The sequence below is a fragment of the Eschscholzia californica genome, unplaced genomic scaffold (assembly GCF_041429995.1).
Source record: "Eschscholzia californica isolate CP2 unplaced genomic scaffold, dmEscCali1.0.p SCAF_4, whole genome shotgun sequence".
NCBI classification, from domain to species: Eukaryota; Viridiplantae; Streptophyta; class Magnoliopsida; order Ranunculales; family Papaveraceae; genus Eschscholzia; species Eschscholzia californica.
The window spans coordinates 30,534,475-30,557,319 of NW_028238461.1; the positions used below are offsets into that span (position 1 = coordinate 30,534,475).

General features: G+C 40.6%; 1 protein-coding gene and 1 long non-coding RNA gene across 2 annotated transcripts; both read left to right on the forward strand.

Annotated features, from left to right (window-relative positions):
• Window positions 1-10,951: 10,951 nt before the first annotated feature.
• On the forward strand, window positions 10,952-12,403 carry LOC147544108 (uncharacterized). Its single transcript, XM_086635626.1, has one exon. The coding sequence runs from the start codon at window positions 10,952-10,954 to the stop codon at window positions 12,401-12,403; it is 1,452 nt and encodes a 483-aa protein (XP_086491752.1).
• A 3,887-nt stretch (window positions 12,404-16,290) lies between these two features.
• On the forward strand, window positions 16,291-17,270 carry LOC147544109 (uncharacterized). Its single transcript, XR_015223892.1, has 2 exons — window positions 16,291-16,520; window positions 16,654-17,270. It is a non-coding gene; the product is annotated as an uncharacterized LOC147544109 (long non-coding RNA).
• The last annotated feature ends 5,575 nt before the right edge of the window (window positions 17,271-22,845 follow it).

Here is a 22,845-nt window from a genome sequence, read left to right on the forward strand (position 1 = left end):
TTTAGTGGTGTTTGGGCACTTCCTCCTTAGGGAATTGAGAAAATACCAATAGTTGCTATTTTCGACTATTTCCCTAAATCTTATTCTAAAGGGTGTTTTAGGAAACCTAAAAGGAGGTGGATTCTTATTAGGGTTCTATATAAACACTCTTAGGGCAGAGAATAAGGTGTGGAATTTCTCTCTAAGCTTTCTTACTCTACCACATCAAGTAGAGAGGAGAAAGGGAGAAAGTGAGCTAATTCCCATTACTATCAATCTAGTCAAGAAGAAAGGAGTTATTCTTTTCCAACCACCATTGGTGTGCTAGCTATACAACAAGGTGGGAGATCAAATTGATTGCTCGTGTCCCAAGTAGAGGAGCTACACTTGAAGCTCTTGGTCTTCTTCAATCAATTCAACTAGTTCGAGGGAAAAGCGATTAAGGTAATCTACTATCTCCATTAGATTAATTACTAGTTTTGCATGTGATCCTGGGAATACTAGTGTAGAAATTAGATGTCATATTTCCGCTATAAACACTAGTAGAAGGGTATAAATCCCTACAGTGGCGTCAGAGCCTCTTGCCATTAACTAGTTTTTGCTAAGAATCGAACTAATTAATATGCTTAATAGTTTGAAAATTGAGTTTATAAAAGTATTTTAAAAGATGTTTTTAAAAGTATTTTAAACTCATAATTTGATGGGATTCAATAAATTTTCAAATTGAGAATCAAATTGATGATTAAAAGTGTTTTAAAAGTCTCAATTTGATTGAATTTCAAACTAATCCATGCTTGATTAAATTGATAGTTATGTTTAAAAAGATTTTAAAACATAAAATTTGATTAATTTTGAATTGGATTCAAAGATTTTTCAAAATTGATTTCAAAATTGTTCTTTGAAAAATTTAAAAAACCTAGATTTTGATCCAAAATTGGTTTGATTAAGAGTTGTTTTTAAGTTTTGGAAACTTTTGAAAAACAAAATTTTGGAATTTTAGAATTTTAGAAGTGTTCTAAAAAGAGTAGTTTTGACTTTAGGAAGCTCTCAAAACAAATTTGGAAAAATTTAAAAGTTTCTAAAAGTTTTAAAAAAAATTTTAAAAGTGTTCTAAAAGGAATTTCAAAAATTTAAGAAAAGTTTTAAAATTGGAAAATAGCAACTTAGAGTTGCATAAGAAAAAAAAAAAAAAAAAATTTCTTTTTGGAAACTAGGGTTTTTCTGGATGCGTCCTCTGGACGCGTCCAGAGCAGCTGCTGAGACGCGTCTTGAAGACGCGACCAGCAGCTGCGACAGAAGCTTCTGGACGCGTCTTCAAGACGCGTCCAGAGCAGCTACTAAGGACGCGTCTTGAAGACGCGTCCAGGTCGCGTCTAAGACGCGACCAGCAGCTGCGAAGGAGCTTCCTGGACGCGTCTAGGACGCGTCCAGAGCACTCGACCAGACGCGTCTTGGAAACGCGTCTGGGAGGTTCAGGGTGTCTCGGACTAGTCCGAGACACCTAGTGCTGGTCCGGTCCAGTACCAGACACGTCTAGGACGCGTCTGGTACATGGACTAGCGTCCTGGCTCCGGCCAGGACGAGACCAGGCCTTGATAGGCCTCGGCCAGGACATGCCGGCCCTATGGGCCGTGCTATGTCCGGACCTTGTCCGAGCCCTTTTTGGGCTTGGGCCGGGACTTGTCTAGGACTTGTCCCGGGCTTTTTCGAGGCTTTTCGGACCACGAAAAGGGACCATCATTCGAGTGGGAGTTTTTGCCAAAAATTTTTCCGATTCCAACCAAATAATTCCAAAATCAATCCGGGCCATCCAATAGCCCAAAACGGATTTCTCTTTAAATTGATTTATGAAATCATTAAGAATCGAACCAATATTTTTTCCGAAATTGACCCGGGCTTTCTCGAGCCCAAAACGGAGTTTTTCTTAAAGATGATTTTAGAAATCATAAAAGATAAAACCGGAAAGCACCACTAGTAGAATTCTTCGAATTTAGACTTAAGGTCCGTAATGTGACATGTGATGTCAACAAAAGTATCTCCCAAGATAATCATGCATATATAATTCTTAGCCTTGATATATTATATGATTGCATGTGATGTGAATGCGGGAAACTAGTATGGCCATAGATTTATTTCTTTATTCTTGTTTTAAGCACGGATGGGTGCATGCTTTGTAATTAATTTTAATTTCAAGTTTATACGATCTGCGAATCGTTAGAGTCTTGTAATTAGAGTTTAGGGTCTATGAGTCCATTGAAGAAACTCGAGGATGAAATCCAAAGGCGAGTAGGAGAAATCAATGGAGGTTCAAAGATGGCGATCTAAGACGAACCAAAAGGCGAAACAAGAAGAAAACCAAGGGTGATTAGATCTTCTAGGTTAGGGGCCATACTAGGATCCATGTCTGCTTGATTTACTTTCTCGCGCGCATTTACTTACTTATTTACGCTTTATGTCGTGGATGTTAGTTAGGCTAAATAGTTCACTATAACAAACGCCAGACTAGCGTAAAAGTCCCCAAAAGTAATCTTGAGTAATCGCCTATCCAGATTAAGACACTCGTTGCGCCCTTGTTCGAGGAAGGTGGGTCGGCCTTCGCAGAGTACCTCCTCTACCTTGGGACAATGCGGGTAGGCCTATAGAAGAGGCCTACAAGTCTAAATGGTTCTACTCAACTAGATCAGCAAGAGAGTCTTGGATACTCGAGGCAAAAGGATAGATTAGTCATTCATTAATGAAATCTATCAACCAAGAGTCATAAGGTATGATCAGTGAAGTAGTTCGCTCACCCGGAACGACAGAGTCAAAGGGTAGGGCCTTCGTCCGCTTTACTTCGAAGAACTGGGGTCTTGGAATCACTTATTCAATCGGGGACGATTTTATATTGAATAATGTGGGAAAACTAATGTTTTTCAAAAACGATAACGAGTTTTAAAACTTTGCCATTACTTTATGTAGTTTTAAAGATGACACAAGGAAACAAGTTCGACCTTGGAACATACCTAAGGAAGGTGTTAAACGAAAACATCCATGAAGGAAGGAATCGGGAGATACTTCAAATATTGGATGGAGAGTTTGAAAACAAGCTAAATGTCTCAGACTATCCATTTTTGGATTTTTTGACTGCTAAGGAAATAGAGCATCAAGAGGATGATCAAAAGAGGGCAGAACCAGAATCAATGACTTCTCGATTGTTATCAGCCATGGAGGCTACTCTTAACGAGAAACCTCTGAACATGGAAGTCCCCTCCATCACTTCGAAAACTGAGGATTCAATCCGAAGCAAAGCGAGAGTGGAGAGGTTTGATACAACCAGTAAATTATTGCGTCTGCGCCTCGAGAAAGGAAAACCAGTAGGTCCTCATGTTCGGCAAATGATAGAACTCTTTGCTAAACTAGAAGAGCTGGGTTCTCCTGTTAGCCAATCGGCGGCTAATGACATGATCCTCTATTCACTTCATGAAGGGTTCAAATGGAATGTGCAATGAATGGATGGAACAAGCCTTTAGAGGAACTTGATGCAATGCTTCAGGCAGCAGAACGACTAACAATGGACTTGGAGCCAAAGAATAAGATTCTTGTGGCTCAAGAGAACAACAGGCAGAAGAAGAAACCCGCGTTAAAAGGAAAAGGCAAACGTATTGCTAAACCTCAAAACAAAGGTATTCAATCTACGTCAAGATGTTTCTACTGCAGTGGCATAGGCCACTGGAAAAGAAACTGCCCTAAGTTCTTGGAGGACAAAAAGAATGGAACAGTGGCTTCCAATTCAGGTATAAACAGTTAACTTATCAAATACTGAAAATTCCCAAACCTTGGTATATGATACCTAAAATTGCCCTTTCATTGTGAATGTACAGGCGCAGCTGGGAACTGAGTATTTGGCTAAGGAAGACAAGATCCAAGAGGGAGCAGAAGCCTCGACTGCTAAGGATGCTGAAAGGGATCGAAGTCTACTTTAGGCACTATTCTAGATTAATCGTTTTCTAGTTTTTTAACATCATCTCTGTACTAAGTATTATGGAGAATCAATAAAAAAATTTATTTCTAAATTGAGATGTTAATAAGTGCTAAGTTTAACAAACTATACCAAAAGATTCTAAACTTGGTCAAAAACCTATAAGATAGGTTCATCCCAATCGAAAGGGATGAGGACAACAAGTCCACTATAACCAAAACATGAATCAAACTGACAAGAAAGAAAGCCTTGAGTCAAAAACAGAGATTGATCTTCAAACGTACTTCTAACCTATCCATATTTGGAGTGTCCAAAAGGATTAAGATGAAGAACACGAATCAAACTCTATCCTCCAAAATCCATTTAGTCTAGACATAGCTTCTCACAAAACTACCAAAATTCCGTCTAACAGCTAAGCTTGTAAAAGCATTACAAAACTAGCTAATATCTGACGCAATTTCTTTTGAAAGAAATTTGGGCTTCTTCCACAACCAATCAAGAGAACAAAGTGTTTGTTGCTCATGATAGTATTCTTCTAATAATTAGCACACCTGGTCGTCTGGGAGAAAAACACTAATTATTACAAGAATAAGTGGGAGAAAAGTACAAGTCGATTTAATTCGATCATGAGAAAAATCATGGAGGGTCATGAAGAACAATCATGAAACTTGTACAAGACGATTAAAGTCGACCAAGAGCAACAAACTGCGGCTCCTCGGAAAAGGAAAGGTTAAAGACATGATCTTATAAACCCACCGCACAAAAGCGAATGTCATTCGCCGGAGAACTCTCAAAACAAGTGAAAGTGTCTCTAAAGGAATATCTTAAAGTAATTGAGAAAATTCCAAATTGTTGTTCAAAAGCCCTAAAAGGTCAAATCTCAAAGACACAGAAAATAAAGGTTATTTCTGAAGAGATAAAAGACCTGCGCAGAAACGGAAACTGACTCTAGATTTTGGCTAGAAGCCAAAATCATCGTGGAATCCATATCTCGTCAAGACATGAAGCTTGATAATTTAAGTCAACAAAAGACCTAAATTGGTTTTCCAAAATAGAAAACTGAGAAGGATGGAAACATTCGTGTTTCCCGAAACGAGACAAGAAGAATAAAGATTCTTCCAATCAAGTTATGTCCACAAGCATGCTTCAAAAATCTATCGACGGATTAAAAGCACGCAAGAGTTAGAATCTTCGATTCAAAAGGCAATCAGAGAAATTTGATTCCTGGAGAATGAAGAAAATCTGGAATCACGAGTTTCAAGAAGGTAAGTGGGAGTAAACAAACCTTCCGGGTCCGTATGCAGAGTACATACAAAAGATTGAGTACGACATAAGGTGTTGTATAACAGTAACGAACTGACTCAATAAAGGACCACACACAAAAGGATAAAATGCCATTTTGGGCATCTAAAGATCTATAAGCATAGATCAAAAGGATGATAGGATTAGAGAGACTCAGTACGCTGAGATGCTTGAGATCCGAAACAGAAAATCTAAGACTCGGAAAGTCTAAAAGAATTTCGACCCAAAAACTCATGACAGAGGGCGTTGCAAAACTCGGAGTCTAAAAGACACCGATGAGCTAGCACGCATGAGAGAGACATTTATGTTCGAAAACATAAAGTCAATCATGTTGGACATGATTAGCATTTAAGCATCCGAATTCGGATTGGAAAACCGAAACACTACTTAATTACATCCTAGAAGGCTAAAGGATGAAGTAGTACAAAGTTGAACATGTCATCGTAGCAAACTTCCAGACATGGAAGGAAAGTAGGCTAAAAGTGTTTTAAGCCGGGAACTGTTGCAAATACTACACAAAGAATTAAAGGCCTTAACTCTAGTAAAGATTACTAGATATTATCAAGGTTGAAGATAGTAATCTTCAAATTAATTGATAATAAGCAAAGTTTAAAACCGACTACCACGGTAGTCAAACTAAACTGTCACCTTAGACATAGTATGAGATTCATACACAGTCTAAGGCATGAGGTATAATTTTAAACCTCGACAAGTAAAACTGAGTGGGTAAAAGGAGTTTTACGGAAGAGGCTCAGATTTACAACTCTCGTTATCAGAAATAATAAGAATTATTTCACCAGTCGTCTAAACTTGGTTTAGTGTTTAAACGACAGTCCATCGATAATAAAACGTTCCGAATAGGTTTGTCAGATACGTGATCTGATGAATGAAACCCTATTAAGTGAACTTGGAATATTTATTATCAAAAATCCCTGGTCCAGGTCATTGCATGGACAACAATGACTCACGAAGACTAGCACGGGAGTCGATGGGTTAGCGCAGTTTCATGGGCTATAGGAATAGTATATTCTATTCGACTACGTGGGTGTATAAAAGGTTTATACACTGGATAACCCTCAAATGAGAAGTACATCATTCGTGATGAACGTCAATACTTCTCATAAAGACAATTGGAGAGATTCCTCAAAACATGAGTGCTCCACTCATCTTATGTAAGGAATGTCCGACTTTGGTTCCGTCAAACGCCGCGCCGTAAAAGGAGGTTATAAAGACGGATACTGGGAAGGACAGGATAGACATGAAGTTAAGTGGGAGCGCAAGAATGGATTGTGTCACCCTAATCACATTAGGTACAAAGTGTCTCAAGGCCACTTGATGAGTAGCAACTGAAAATGCGTGGCCGCGCTCAAACGGATTAAAGTTAATCGTTTGTCTTTTACAGTTGTACTCGGATATCAAGAAAGTCTGAATGACGTGACGTATCAGATGGGATACTAAATTGACACGGGAATCGAGGCATTGCACTTGTTCTAAGTCCAAGTGGGAGTCTGAAGGAGTTGAAGGAGATGTCCTTCGACCAAGGTGACAATGCGAACAAATTGTCGGATAGGACAATTGATGTGGAAGATCATCAAGTCCGATTGATTTAGGGATCGTAGAGTTGTAGCTAGAGACCAACTACGATCGTCGAATTACGAAGTAATTCGCGGCTAACTTCGATCGGATCCTACAACGGGTTACACATAAGAGTGACAAATAGATCTAGGATATGACTAGTGGGAGTGAGATATAATCATGGGAGTGTCCCATAAACATATCTCATAGGCCTAAAAAGGAATTAGGCAAAGATAGTACAAAAAGGCCAAAAACGGGGTTTTTGGGCCTAGACCGGTTCGGGTACTTCTAGGACTCGGATTGGGCTGAATTTTGGAGGGTTAGTTTCTGATATAATAAACATTATATCTGCCAATTTTCGTGGTGTTTGGGCACTTCCTCCTTAGGGAATTGAGAAAATACCAATAGTTGCTATTTTCGACTATTTCCCTAAATCTTATTCTAAAGGGTGTTTTAGGAAACCTAAAAGGAGGTGGATTCTTATTAGGGTTCTATATAAACACTCTTAGGGCAGAGAATAAGGTGTGGAATTTCTCTCTAAGCTTTCTTACTCTACCACATCAAGTAGAGAGGAGAAAGGGAGAAAGTGAGCTAATTCCCATTACTATCAATCTAGTCAAGAAGAAAGGAGTTCTTCTTTTCCAACCACCATTGGTGTGCTAGCTATACAACAAGGTGGGAGATCAAATTGATTGCTCGTGTCCCAAGTAGAGGAGCTACACTTGAAGCTCTTGGTCTTCTTCAATCAATTCAACTAGTTCGAGGGAAAAGCGATTAAGGTAATCTACTATCTCCATTAGATTAATTACTAGTTTTGCATGTGATCCTGGGAATACTAGTGTAGACATTAGATGTCATATTTCCGCTATAAACACTAGTAGAAGGGTATAAATCCCTACATAATATTCCTTTTGAGGATTCAATCAAGAGAGACCCTGTGGCTAAAGAGATAACCAAGGGTTTAGCTAGTCAGGGGTCTAGGTTTGCTATTCTCAATGATGATGCTTTTGAGAAGGAGCTTAAGGCTGCCAATCTTATGGAGAGTACTAATGATGCCCCAGTTGTTCAAATGTGTGGTTCTTCCAACAGAATGGAGGAGGAATGGACACCTGTGGTTAAGAGGAAAAGCAAGCAGGCTTATGTTGCTCACTCAACAAGGGTTGCTGGTGATCTTACTAACCAGGCTTCTAAAAGAGTCTGCCTCTCAGAGGGTGGACAACAAGAGGGGCTAGTTCCCCAGTCTATGGAGGATATTGAGGGTGCTGGTTCTCTAGATGGGATGTTGGACACTGAGCATACAGACTGTGTGGCTAAGGTGGTTGCTTTATTTGCCAATAAGGAAAGAGCTTCTGCACCAAGTGGTGCTGGTCCCAAGTTGGGTGTGCAAACCAGGAAGCCCTCTCAACCTTTAAATGGTTAGTCTGGGCTGTTGGAATGTGAGAGGCTTGAATAGCCCCACAAGAATAAAGGAGGTGAAAGACCTCATGAGAAAGAACAAGTTAAGTTTGTGTGGTTTAGTTGAAACTAGAGTTTCTTTTGATAAAAAGGGGCTGGTGCAGAGATCCCTTAACCCCTATTGGCAGTATCTTGATAACTATGCTGCTCATAGTGGTGGTGAATTTGGTTAGGTTGGGACCCTAATCTTTTGAAAGTAACTCAGCTTTTCTCCTCTGACCAATTGATTGCTGTCCAGGTTACTCTTAGAGATGACAGATGCTTTTCTCTTGCTATGGCCTATGGTCACAATAGTTGTGAGCTTAGAAGGGAGTTGTGGGAGGATATTAAGTCTCTGGTTGGGAGATTTGGAGGTCCTTGGGCTCTCTTGGGGGATTTTAATTCCATTCTTACTCCTGATGACAAACTAGGAGGAGATTTGGTTAGACCTTGTCATTACAAGGACTTTGCTGCTTGTGTGCTTGACTCAGCCCTATTTGATTGCCCCTACAATGGTTGTTTCTACACTTGGAACAATAGACAAGAGGGTCCTGCTAGCATTTTCTCCAAGCTGGATAGGGTACTCATTAATGTGGAATGGCTGCACCTCTTTCCTGATTCTAGAGTTGATTTCCTTCCCCCTGGCCAGGTAGACCACTCTCCTGCTATTTTCTCCCTCTTTGAGTTTCCAATTATTGGTAGGAAACCTTTTAAATTCTTCAATTGTTGGTGTGATGAGCCTGGGTTCATGGAGATGATAGAAGAGGAATGGGACTGTGATGTTTTGGGTACTCCTATGTTCCAACTAGTTACTAAGCTTAAGAAGGTTAAGGCCAGACTTAATCAATGGAAGGTTGCTAACTTCTCTAACTTTTCCCAGCAAGTTGTTGATGCTAGGAAAGAGTTGGAGGATGTCCAAGCTGCCTTTCATGATCACCCCCAAGATGTTAACCTAAGAAGGATTGAGAAGCAGGTATTGAGTAGTTACACTCATTTGGCTGAGGCTGAGGTATCCATGCTCAGACAGAAAGCTAGAGTGCAATGGCTAACTGAGATGGATGGTAACTCCAAGTTCTTTCACAATACTATCAAAGAGAGGAGGGCTAGGAACAGCATCCACAAAATCACTAATGGTGCTGGTGTGGTTATTGAGGACCAACAGGAGGTGGTTAATGAATGTGTCAACCATTATAAAGCTTTCTTTGGCCTAGAGGAGACACATGAGGGTGAGGACTCTGGTTTAGGCTCCTTTGAGTTTTCTAACTCCATTTCTAGTGATGTTTTGCAGGGGTTGATCACTCCAGTGACTAGGGATGAGGTGGTGTTTGCTCTCTCCACCATTGGTTCTGACAAAGCCCCAGGGCCAGATGGGTTCTCATCTCTCTTTTTCAAAAGATGTTGGAGAGTGGTGGGGGATGACTTCACTAGAGCTGTATTGAGCTTTTTCAAGTCTGGAAAGCTTCTAGGGGAGGTGAATGCTACTTTGCTCACCCTGGTTCCAAAGGTCCCTAATGTGAATACTATGGGAGATTTCAGACCTATAGCATGTTGTAATGTGGTGTACAAAACTATTACCAAGATTCTTACCATTAGGCTCAAGAGTGTGGTGGGATCTTTGGTGGGGGAGAATCAATCTGCTTTCATCTCAGGGAGATCTATCCAAGACAATATAATGCTTGCTCATGAAATTGTTAGGGGGTATGGCAGGAAGGATGGGGCTCCTAGATGCACTGTGAAGATAGACTTGAAAAAGGCCTATGATACTGTTAGGTGGTCTTCTCTCTTAAAGATCCTTAAGAAGTTCAATCTCCCTGATAAGTTCATCAAGTGGATTGAAGCCTGTGTTACTACCCCAAAATTTTCAGTAGTAGTCAATGGTGCTGTGAATGGGTGTTTTGTTGGCAAGAGAGGTCTTAGGCAGGGCTGCCCTATCTCCCCATACCTATTTGTGATGGTCATGGAGGTTTTTGCTATGCTCCTTCATAAAGAACAGGTTGTTGGGGACTTTCATCTGCATCCTAAGTGCAGGAATCCTATTGTCACCCATTTATGTTTTGCTGATGACCTCATGGTGTTCATGAGAGGTGATGATCAGTCTGCTTCAGCTCTTAGGAGAGTTCTGGACCTTCTGTTTGTGTGTACTGGCCTAGCTGCTAACAATCACAAGAGTTTTGTCTTCTGTGCTGGTCTTGATGATGCAGGAAAGGAGGTTATCAAGGCTGCTCTTGGGTTTATTGAAGGTGACTTTCCTATGAGATACTTGGGTGTTCCTCTCCTTTCTACTAGACTTTCATACCTTGACTGCCTTCCTCTCATCCAAAAGGTACAGGCCAGAGTGCACTCTTGGAAGGCTAGATCCCTCACTTTTGCAGGAAGGTTGCTCCTAATCAATGTGGTTTTGAATAGCATGTTGATATACTGGATGTCAGTCTTTGTGCTTCCCAAGAGGGCCTATAAGGAGATTAACAGCATTTTTAATAGATTCCTTTGGACAGGTGTTGATACTGGTCCTAGTAAGGCTGCTATCAGATGGGATATTGTTTGCTTGCCTAAGGCTGAGAGGGTGGTCTTGGTATTAGAAACCTAGAGGCCCTCAACCTAGCTTTTAACTTGAGACACATTTGGGATTTGGTTTCTAACAAGAATACTCTTTGGGTCAGATGGGTCAGGTTGAATCTCATCAAGAGTAAGCAGTTTTGGCTCATGGAGGCTCCTCAAGACTGCTCCTGGTGCTGGAGGAAGATCCTAGGATGCAGGAAGGTTGCTCAAGGTATTCTTTGCCATCTTATTGGGGATGGTGGTGACACTCTTTTTTGGATAGACCCCTGGCATCCTAAGGGAGTGCTATATGAATGGTATTCAGATTCTTATAGGTACCATTCTGATTTACATCTTGAGATCAAGGTTGCTAATTTCATTAGAGAAGGTACTTGGTTTGTTCCTGATCACTTGAAATTTGAGCTTCCTGAGGTCTTTGCTGCCTTGAGTAATGTCCCTCTAGCTGTTGGGGAGGTGGATAAGTTGGTTTGGAAGGCCAACTCCAAAGGTGTATACAACTTGAAGGATACTTATAATGTTGTTAGGCCTAGAGGGCAGACTGTTCCTTGGATGAATCTGGTTTGGTTTTCCAACTGTGTTCCTAAGCATTGTTTTATAACTTGGTTATTTATGCATAATGGGTTGAAGACCAGGGATAGGCTTAGGAATTGGGGTCTTCCTGTCCCTGCTGAATGTGGTATATGCTCCACAGTCCCTGAAACTCCAACCCACCTATTCTTTAGTTGTTCCTTCTCTCAGGGTGTCTGGAGTCAGCTATTGAACCTGCTGGGATTTTTTAGGCCTTGCTTCTTGTCTATTGAGGAAGAGGTTAGGTTGTGCTGTGATCATTTTAGAGGCTCATCAGTGAAGGCTAGAGTTGGCTGCTTGGTCTTTAATGCTTTCATATACCATATTTGGCTTGAAAGAAATGCAAGGGTTTTTCAGCTTAAGTTCAATACTATCTCAGGGATTGTCAACTTGATTGTGGATGAGGTCAAAATTAAAGTTTCATCTTGGAAGTGCAGGGTTGAATGGTCCATTCTTAACATGGAGTTTGTTGATTATTGGAATTTTGATTTGCAGCTCACCAGGCCTGCTGTTAAGGGCTATAGATGGTCCCCTCCCCTTCCTGGGTGTATTCTCATTAGCTCAGATGGCTCCTTGACCACTGAGTCAGCTGGCTATGGGGCTATTCTCAGGGACTCAGATGGGAATGCTGTTGCCCTTGGTGCAGGGTCCTCTCCTATGAAGTCTGTGCTCTTTCATGAATTGCAAGGTGTCCATCTTGGGTTGCTTTTGGCCCTTAAGCATAACTGTTCCAGAATTGCTCTTGCTACAGACTCCATGGTTGTGTCTTCTCTGCTAGCAGATAAGCATAAGCTGCCTCCTCTGGATGTGTGGCATCTTTGGGTGCAAATCCAGCAGCTTTGGGGAAGGTTCCAGCAATGTAGTGTTCATCATGTTGTGAGAGAGCTTAATCAGGCTGCTGATCTCCTTTCTAAGCTCAGGCCTGCTGGTGTGGTTGAGTTTGAAGTGTCCTGCCTCCCTGAGGGCTTAAGCCAAATTCTTAAGGATGATAAGAATGGTAGAATTAGATTGAGAAAATGTTGGCCTTAGTGCCTGATTTTTTTTTTTTTTTTTGTTTTTGCTTTGTTGCTTTTGTAGCTTGTTGTTCTCTGGGTCTGGGCCCTTCCCAGCTTATCAATGCAAAAAAAAAAAAAAGGATTGATAGACCTCTGAGTATCAATCTTATTCTCAACAACAACTCTAGTATCTACAAACCCACAGAGACTAAGCTTATTTATTCTAATAAAATCCTTAACCTCTCTTATTCTTTGGAGACCAATAAGGCCCCTCACATTCCAACAACCTAAGTTAACCATTTAAAATTCTAAGAGGTTTCCTAGGCACACCCCTTTTGGAGTCACAGGTGCCATGAGCCAATCCTCTCTCTTTTTGGTCAAACAGAGCAACAACACCTGCCACACTATCACAATGACTGACCCTCTGAGCTACATTCATATCATTAGTAATGTCAAGATTATCCATATAGTCCTGCTCTGATCCAGTACTACCATCCTCCTCCATAGAACTGACCTTACCCCCCCCCTCCACATCCTGGCTAGAATCAGCAATACAGACTCTTATGGCCAACCATATGTTCTTAATCCCCCCACCACTCTTATTCTTTCTCTTCACAACAGGAGTCCACCCTTCATCATCTATCTTATCAGGTTGAAACTTAGCACTATGACCAGACCCACTGGAAGATGGTACACCTCCATCCTGAATGCCAGCAACCTCCTCTGCTCCAGATAACACCTGGAACTGGGGAACCTTGCTTCCCTCCCACCAATTTCTTAGGGGGTTGATCCCCTCTAAAGCCCTTCTGGGGCAAATCAACACCCTTGCCCTTACCCAATAGAACCTCTAGTTCCTGCTTAAGATGCACAGTAGACTGAACTTGTGGTCCATGTCCCCTACCTCTAACATGACCATCCACTGGCATTCTCTCCTTAGCATTATGTCGAGCATTTGGTACACATGTCCTTTACCCTGCTCATTCCTTCTCAAATGAACTGGTATAGGTTCCTCACCCCTAGTAGCCTTAGGACATTTACCCAACAAGTGACCAAATTCATTACACCCTGAACAGAGTGGTGGTTTCCAAGAGTACTCAACCTTAACAGGACTCACCATCACCCCATCAATGAGCATAGGTATCTCAGTAGGATATTGACATTCTTTACCCACCTCAATACAAACCCTAGCATAAGACATCCTAGTCTTAGCTTCAGTAGGATGATCTAGCATAATAGGCTTTCCTAATACACTAGCAATTCGAGAAATCCCTCTAGGGTTCCAAAACAATGAAGGCACATTCCTAAAACAAACCCATAGGGGAATCGAATCCAGTTTTTGAATATCATTCTCAATAAGAGGAGACCATGGTCTAACAACACAGAAATGACTCAAAATAAACAGAGGCTCGTGATCTAGTGCCTTCTCTCTGTCTTCCTCAAGTGCAAATTTAATAAAAAACATAGTATCACCTTGAAGAGTAATACTAATCTCACCTTTTGGTTGCCAAGCTTTTACTAAAGCCTTGTATACAACTGGAAATGGTAGTCGCCGTCCCACAAACGTACCAACCAGCCAAGACTCATACTCCTTTCTCTCCTCCTCAAATTCAGCCACAGTGAAAGACACCATCGATTTTCCAGCAAGAACCATTGGAGCTGTATACTTCAATGGGGTACGAACAGTAGATTTCTTATGAAGAAATAATGAAGCCCAGTCAGTGCGTGGATAAGCAGTACCTCCACTCTCAGATTGAGCCGATTTCTCCCCACCATTAGTACTCTGTTTTGGTAGAGATTCAGACCCTGAAGGACCTGAATCTCCACCACCAGGAGGAGGGAGGAGAGATTCTGCCTCCCTTGTGGCCAACATAACCTTCAAAGAAGGATTTGTCGGCAACAGGGAAACGATCGGGCACAACCACCGAAATCAGCAATAATTCAGACAACAACCAACCACAAAATTTCCAAGATAATCGGAGAAGAAATAAGAAAAAATATCACCAGCACAAAACCCTAGAAAATCGCCCAACTACCCCCTAATTAACATGTAATACCAGTAATCATAACACTCAACCACCCACCACATAATCCAAGATCCAAAGCAAGAAGCCAACACAATTGTACTCCATTAGCATCCACTCCAGGTAGTAAGCACACGCTATTCCCAAGACTCCACCTACGCGGATTGGAGGAAGATCACTTCTGGTCCTTTCTCACCTCATTGAAATCAGCACAATCTTCAACCAAAAGAGCATTTTCAGAACCAAAAGGAGACACGTGTCAAAATAGATCTTCCATCTTCCACTTGCAGATAAGTCTTTTTGTCACTCCTTTATTGTCGTGTGTGTTTAGGGTTTCTCTCGCGCTCTTTCTAATTTTGATTTTTCTCTTGCGTTTTTCTTTTCTCTAGTTTTCTTTCTCGTTTTCTCTCTCTAGAAGATCAAAGGTTTTTTCTGTTTTGACTTCACAAATAGGTCCAATTTCCCAACCCCTCCGCATGTATTAGCAATGATCATTAATTGTCCTTTTCTTTTTGGTTTTTCTCTTCTCCCTCTCATCAGCTGGTTTATAACTCCCCTCCTCCTCTCAAACATGGCTTCGTCACTGGTTCTACCTCATCCCAACTTTTCAATGGCCTCTCAAATATCTTTGTCTACCGTATGGACGTCTTACCATAAAATTCCAAAAACCTTCCTCTAACCAAGAGTTGAAAGCCATTAACTCTGGCTTTGTGGTTCGCTAATGCTGCCCTTATAATGTTGGGCTTAACCAGATCAAGAGAATGTTACTCTGCCAGTCTCGTTTCTTTGGAAACTGCGATTATTATGCCTATCCTGGTCAAAGGAACATTATCATCATTAAACCGAGAAGTGCTTTCATTCTTAACGCTCTTAACTTCGGCAGACCCTAGATCCTCAAGGGTATGCTCCTAGTGATGAAGACAGTGGACTTTCCCCTTACTGAAGAGGTTGCTGATATGTTCTTTGAACCCTCGTGGTGCTTGTTATGTAAAGTACCACTAGTCCTCCAAAACAAAGAGGATCTCCAAATGATCTTCTCTTGCATGGGATCCTTAATACAGATTAAACCAAAAAACATCGATCTCGTTGAAAATCATGTCATCCAGGTGCAACTTATGTACGATGTGAGATCATCTCTGTTAGCCACTATCAATCCGATCTTTTCAGATGGAGACCCGGAGATCAAGATTAGCTACACTAAATTCCCGGTTGCTATCTGCCAAATCTGTAGGATTATGGATCACCCCTTTAGCCATTCTCCGACCCTTTCTTCCTCCCGCTTCTGATGGAACCCCTACGGAACTAGCAGACCCGATGGACATACCATTAACCCTATATGTCCCCTCTAGCCCAGAACCACCTCAACTTCTAGCACCACTGATGTGGCTTGAAAATGCCACATTTGGATCATGTAACTTCGATGAGTTAGTCAGTTTCGGGTTTTATCTCTTATAAATTCGATGAGTTAGTCCGTTATTCTTTGTAGGTACCTTATTTGGAGTTTGACGCTTGATTCAGAATAAAACAGAGCATTTATCACATTTTCATCTCATGTGGAAGAGATTGGAAGGAAAGAGCACCCGGGGTATTTTGGTAATTTTGTGAAAATCAGAGGTTAGACGGAAAGTGGAGTCTATGGTGGGTCTAACGGCGAAGACGGAAGTCGAATTAGAGTTCGGGCGGAAAAGTTATGATAAAAAGAAGTCGAGGGCATTTCAGTCTTTGCTAAAAGTTAGAGGATGTAGAGAATGATGAGGGCACCCACTTTGGCTTCTTTATCACGGTCGAAACCCAAGCCCAACACTAAGAGTCAAAAAAAGAAGGAAGATAAAGAAAATTCTATGGGCACCTTTCTTTTATGAAGACCAAGTTAAAGGTTTTGAATTTAAAGAGATTTTGGTCAGACTTAGGGGATCATCTTCTACATTAGAAACTAGGGTTTTCTCAAGTTTTAAGGAGGGGAAAAAAAGTTTGGAAGAGAGAAGGAGGAACCGGCCAAGCTTTGGCCAGCCAGCAAACAAGGACCGGCCAAGCTTGGACGACACACGAGCAAGTAGCCAGAATACGGGAAGGATAGGATAGCAACAACTCGGGTTTTTACCATTAGAATAGCAAACTCGAGACAGAGAGGTTCGTGAAGACTAACAGCAGCCGCACAGCACCTCCGGCTTCGATCAACAACGACGGGACAGCAGCAGCTCGGCTGTTCTTCAAGGCAACACGGGGACACTGAAGAACAAACAAGGGAGCTCAAGACAGATAGGAAAGCTCGGGTTTTTTATCGGTACTTAGTTGAAAAGCGAGGGACGGCTGACTTTTGTTCGGGAAAAGCTTGGACTCGGTCAGACAGCTCTTGGCCGGAAAGTCTTCCTCTCGGCCGGACTTGTTTGTGGTCTTTCGACCATTATTTTGGCCGGAAACCATAGGGCTTTCACTTGGAACTCCTTTGTCTTGCTTTTCTTGAACTTTGATTTCATTTTTGGTTGCAAACTTTAGAGAGAGAAAGCTCGGTTGAAGCTTTCATGGTGGATTTATGTTAGAAGGAAGAAGATGAGTCTGGTTGCTAAGGGGAACTCTGGTTTCACTGAGGGAACACCTAATCTGCACTGCCAAGGAGAAATAAGGACATTGCTAAGGGGATATCGGCATCACATACATATTCATATTTTCCGACGATCTTAGCCTCGCGCCATCATCGAAAAAGGGGGATTTCAACCTTAACTTTGTCTAACTTTATCTTCTTCCCGTTTATTATTTGTATCGCCATGTCTAGCTAACTTTTGTAATCCGATACTCGTGAAACATGATTTGATATGTGATAAATGACTTATTGTTTAAATGTTAATTTAGTTGACTTCGTCTAATTTTATGAATTAGAAACCTCGTTCGTAATCGCTTATTGACACATAGTTTGATAGTCCGTACTTAATTTGATAGTCAATGCTTAGTAATTTTTGATCGGTTATACTTAGTTTGATGGATTATGCTTATTAGTGTCATACTTTTATCATTGACGACTCATTTGATAGTATGTTATTAGTTTGATAGTCGATACCTAGTAACTTTTGATCGATTATGCTTGGTTTGACATATTATGCTTAGGATTGTCAATGTGGGTGAAGTTAACTAACTTTTCATGCTTATAGATTATTAGTACTAGTCACTATCGTTCTTGTGGATCGAAGTATCCTTCTTACTCCATTCTTGCTCGACTCTTCCCGAATCTCTCCCACTTTTAGTTTAGTTAGTTTTATTTACTTCTTTATCTCAAATCAATCTGAAAACCCAAATCGTTATCTTTCCGTTTTTAGTCTAAGTTAGTCAATGACATCTAGATCGATGGACTTTACTCTCTTGATATCTTTATCACCTTCCTATCTTCGTGCATCGATCTCGGTCTTACCGGGTTATTAGTTGATGCCCGTATACTTGCGGGTGGTGACCTTTTAGGGTAACCTGTTAGGCCCATCAAGTTTTTGGCGCCGCTGCCGGGGATAGGTTTAGTAGTTTGGATATTATTTGTTTGTTTTGTTTATTAGTTTAGTGTTATTTGTTAACTTAGACGTTTTTCCTTATTTTCGTAGTTTCTCACTTTTTCTTGTTTTCAGGAACTACTATAGTAGAAAAAAAAAACCAAAAAAAAAAGCAGGAGCGAAGGAAAAGAAAAGAGTCAAAAAGTCGATCGGAAGGAAGAACGAAACGAGAGGAGCATTCGCTAGTATTGTATTCTATCTCTTTCTTTCTTACTTGTATGTGATTGGTCAGATAGTTTGCATTTATAGCTTGTGTGTTTATTCCTTCAACATTTTGAGGTCATGGCACGTTATTCTAACGGTTGGCCAGTCCATATTAATGATGACGACCTTGATCTTAGGAGTTCCATCACTACCCGACCTGATATGACCTTAAGAGAATACCAACAGTTGCGTAGAGCTGACCTTAACCGACCAAGTATCACCCTAAGAGAGTACCGACAAATTAATGAGGAAAATAGGCAAGTTGAGCCTAATCGACCTGGTATGACCTTAGGAGAGTACCAAAAGATGTGTAGAGACGAGCTTAACCGACCTGGTATCGCATTTGGAGATTATCAATGAATGTGTAGAAACAGACCGATTAATGACAGGAATAGACCGTCTGAGCCTGATCGATCTAGTATGACACTAGCAGAATACCGACAAAGAGATGGTCAGATTAGTGATGGATATGGTCCGACACCAAATATTTCTGAGGGACCTAGAATAGTCATTAGTGGTGACTTAAACCCATGCGAGATATCTGAGCCTTTATACTGTTTTCGAGTGTACTCTTCTGCACTAACTCTGAGTATAATGAAGAGCCACTCAACCTCGCAACTTTTAAAAGAGCTTAGACGATCTCATGAGCTCAACTTTCTTAGCCACTAGGAGTGACATCAGGATAGCGAATTAACCTTACTCTTGTAGTCTATGAAACTCAATAATAGTGTCAACTTTAGGTAGACAGATACTCCACCATCCATTCATCATCTTACTCCCGAGAATGAAGGCATGATAGTTATAGAAAGAAGAATATGGAAGCAAAGTGCGAAAGAAGAAAAAATTGTTTGTTGAGAATACTAGTGGTTGTATTTGTTTTGTTATGAAAAAAAAAATGAGTTTATGTGTTATTTTGTGCTTTTATGTGTAAGTGTTGCGAGGATAAAATATTCAAAGCAAAAAAGCTAAGTTTGGAAGTTGTTTTAGCATTCGTCTTGTTGAAGACGTCGACATTCTCGGGATCTCATCACTTCCATTTCATTACTCGTATCTGTTGACCTTTAGGAAACATTATTAGAGGGTTGAGTGGGCGAGAAGGGTGAGTAAGCTTCCCCATTCCATTTTAGTGGTTATTTCCATTCTTTAGAGATCATTTTATTTTAAAACTTCTTATCCTTATTTGTTTTGTATGTGTTGAGTTTGACTTTATTCCATGCTCACACATTAGAGTGAACCATTATTATCTATTTTTGAGTGATTTCATGTTTGAGAGTGTATGCCCGTGAGGCTAAAGTCGAGACGAAATGTACTAAGATAGGAATCGAGGTTTTGTAACTTTGGACTTAGATGATGCTCAATGTGGTTGGACGCTTACATTTCAGGATAAGACTGCTAGTGAGGAAATCATTCCTTCGAACTTCAATCCAAGCAAAAAAAGAAGAAAAAGAGTGCCGAAAACTTAATATTCTACATGCTACAAGAAATTCGAAAATAGCAATAAAAAGTACAATTCTAAAATATAGAATATACACGAAGTTACTATGGACACGAGAATCTAATTATTGTAGAGATAAAACAACCCAAAGTATAAAAACATAATAGTGACAACATAATCCATAATACATCAGTTTACTGCCCATAAAAACACCAACTAAAGCGACAAATACTATATTGTTAAGAACCAAAATAAGTACCTAAATAAATGAACATAATTCACATCAAATATAAAACACACAAAATACAAACATGATGCATAACAGTCAAGTGTCTTATCATTATATGGTATCAACCAAACAACGATGACTCTCAACAAAAAAAAAACAATGACACAAAAACCGTCATATATATACTAATTCGATGCAACCAATAAAATGTCAATTTCCAATTCAACAGTGTCACACACCATAACACTTGATTTGCATATATATACTACATTAATCGTATGAAAATTCACAAAATTTGTATTTTAAGACTTCGGGAAAAAAAAAATCCAGGTCGTATTGTCTAAACTTGTCATAGTCGTCAACAACCCTTGGTTGGAGTGGTAAGAGGTATAATCTTCCACCCTAGAGGTCAAGGGTTCGAGACACGCTGAACAATTTAAAAAAAAAAAAAAAACTTGTCATAGTCAAACACAAAATAGTAATTTTATGCAGATAAAGCTCCTGGGCCTGATGGATTTACTACTCATTTTTTTAACTTCTGCTGGGACATAGTTGGAGATAACTTCATTGATGCTATTAGGAGATTCTTTGTCTCTGGCAAACTTTGGGAGAGGTGAATTCTACTTTTGTTACCTTGGTTCCTAAGTCTCCTAATGCTTCTAGGGTTGGTGACTTTAGGCCTATTGCTTGTTGCAACATTGTTTATAAGTGTATAACTAAGATTTTGACTGTGAGAATGAAAGAGTGTATTTTTCAGCTAGTTAGCCCTTGTCAATCTGCCTTTATCTCTGGGAGATGCATTCAGGATAATATTCTCTTGGATCGTGAGTTGTGTAGGGACTATCATAAGTCTATTGGTCCAGCTAGGTGTGCTTATAAAATAGATCTTCAAAAGGCCTATGATACTATTGAGTGGCCTGGCTTGATGAAGATTATGGAGCTCATGGGTTTTCCTCCTAAGTTTAGAAAATGGGTTTTTACTTGTATTTCTACTTCTGGATTCTCTATTATGATCAATGGTAGCTCTTATGGATATTTTAAGGGCAGAAGAGGGTTGAGACAAGGCTGTCCCATGTCACCCTACCTCTTTGTCCTTGTCATGGAGGTGTTTAATGTGCTTTTGGTAAAGATGGTGGAAGGGGGGAGGTTTGGCCTGCACCCTAAATGCACACATCCTCTTATTACCCATTTGGCTTTTGCTGATGATTTTTTAGTGTTTGCTTGAGGTGATTTGGATTCTGCCTTGGCTCTTAAGGAGACTCTTGATAAGTTTTATCTTTGTACTGGGTTGCAAGTCAATAGGACTAAGAGCTCTATGTTTGCTGTTGGAGTTGCTTCTCCTATTCTTAGCCAGATTAAGGAACGTTTGGGGTTTGATTGTGGAGCTTTGCCTGTTAGATATCTAGGTGTTCCTTTGATTTCATCTAGGCTTACCTATTCTGATTGCATTGCTCTTTTGGATAGAGTCAGGATCAGAACAAAACCTTGGAAGACTAAGTTCTTATCTTATGCTGGTAGAGTTGTTATCATTAAATCCATTTTGCAAAGTATGGTCTTTTATTGGCTTAGTGTCTTTGTTCTCCTTAAGAGAGTTATTAGAGAGTTAGACACTTTGCTTAATAGATTTCTTTGGTCTGGTGCTGGGGATGTTGTTAAAAGGGTTGCTATTGGCTGGAGTAAGGTGTGTTTCGCTATGGCTGAGGGGGGGCTGGGGTTCAGAAGTCTTGATGTCCTCAACATTGCTTGTTGTTTGAGGCTTGTATGGGACCTTTTCATTAGTAAAAATACTTTGTGGGTTGAATGGGTGCAGGCCAATCTTATTAAGAAGAAGGATTTTTGGCTAATGAAGGTTCCTTCTTCTTCTTGGGTTTGGAGGATAGTGCTGCAATTTAGACAGTATGGACTCCTCTTTGTTGTTCATATTATTGGAAATGGGCATTCTACTAGGTATTGGAAGGATAACTGGCATCCTCTAGGCCTATTGTTTGACTTGTTTTCTAATAGATTTTGGCATAGCAGCAGACTCCATAGTGATGCTAAGGTGAGTTCTTGCGTCTCTAATGGGGCTTGGGTGTTTCCTTGGGAGGCTATTACCTTCTTAGAACCTGTTGTGGCAAGTATTGGTAATGTTTCTATAGATGAGGGGTTTGAGGATATGAAGGTTTGGACTGCTGGTTAATATGGTGTTTTCTCCCTGAAAGCCACTTATGAAGGTCTGGGGAAGGTTTCTGTTAGAGTTCTTTGGTGTGGTTTTCTCATAATATTCCTAGGCAGAGCTTTATCTCTTGGTTAGCTATTAAGGGGGGGGGGGGGGGGGGGGGGTTGAAAACCAAGTGTCAGTTGCTGTTTTGGGGCATGGAGGTGGATCCCACTTGTCTTCTCTGTGGCCAGGACAGTGAGGATGAGCAGCACTTATTTTGTCTTTGCTTTTTCTCCCAATTTATATGGGCAAGTATCTTCTAATTGTTGGGCATTGTGAAGGTTATCACTAGGCCTTGGGCTGAGGAGGTGAGGTGGTGCTCTTCCATGTTTAAGGGTAAGGATGGGTTTGTTGTTTTAGGCAAGTTAGCTTTTAATGGATTCATATACCATGTTTGGTGGGAAAGGAACAGAAGGTTGCATAATGAACAACCTCTGAGCAAGGAGGTTGTTTTGCATAAGATCTTAGAGGATGTAAGGATTAAAGTCTCTTCCTTTCAGTGCAAGGCTGTTGACAACCTTAGGAACAGAAGTGCTGCTGCTGCTTGGAATGTGGACTTCTTGTTTCATGTTCCTAGAGTGCCAATGGCAGAGACCCAGGTTTGGTGCTGTTCTCTTAAACTCTGATGGTTCTTATTCTTTGGAGAGGGCTGGTTATGGTTGTGTGATTAGGGACCATGAAGGGATTGTCTTGCTGCTGCTAGAGGTACTTCAATCCCTAAATCTGTTGCTTTCCATGAGCTTGAAGGTATTGCTGATGGTCTTAGGATTGCTAGGGAGATGCGCCTCTCTGAGATTATTATTGCCACAGACTCTTCTGTTTTTTTTTTGTATTAATCAGCAAGCATAAGGGAG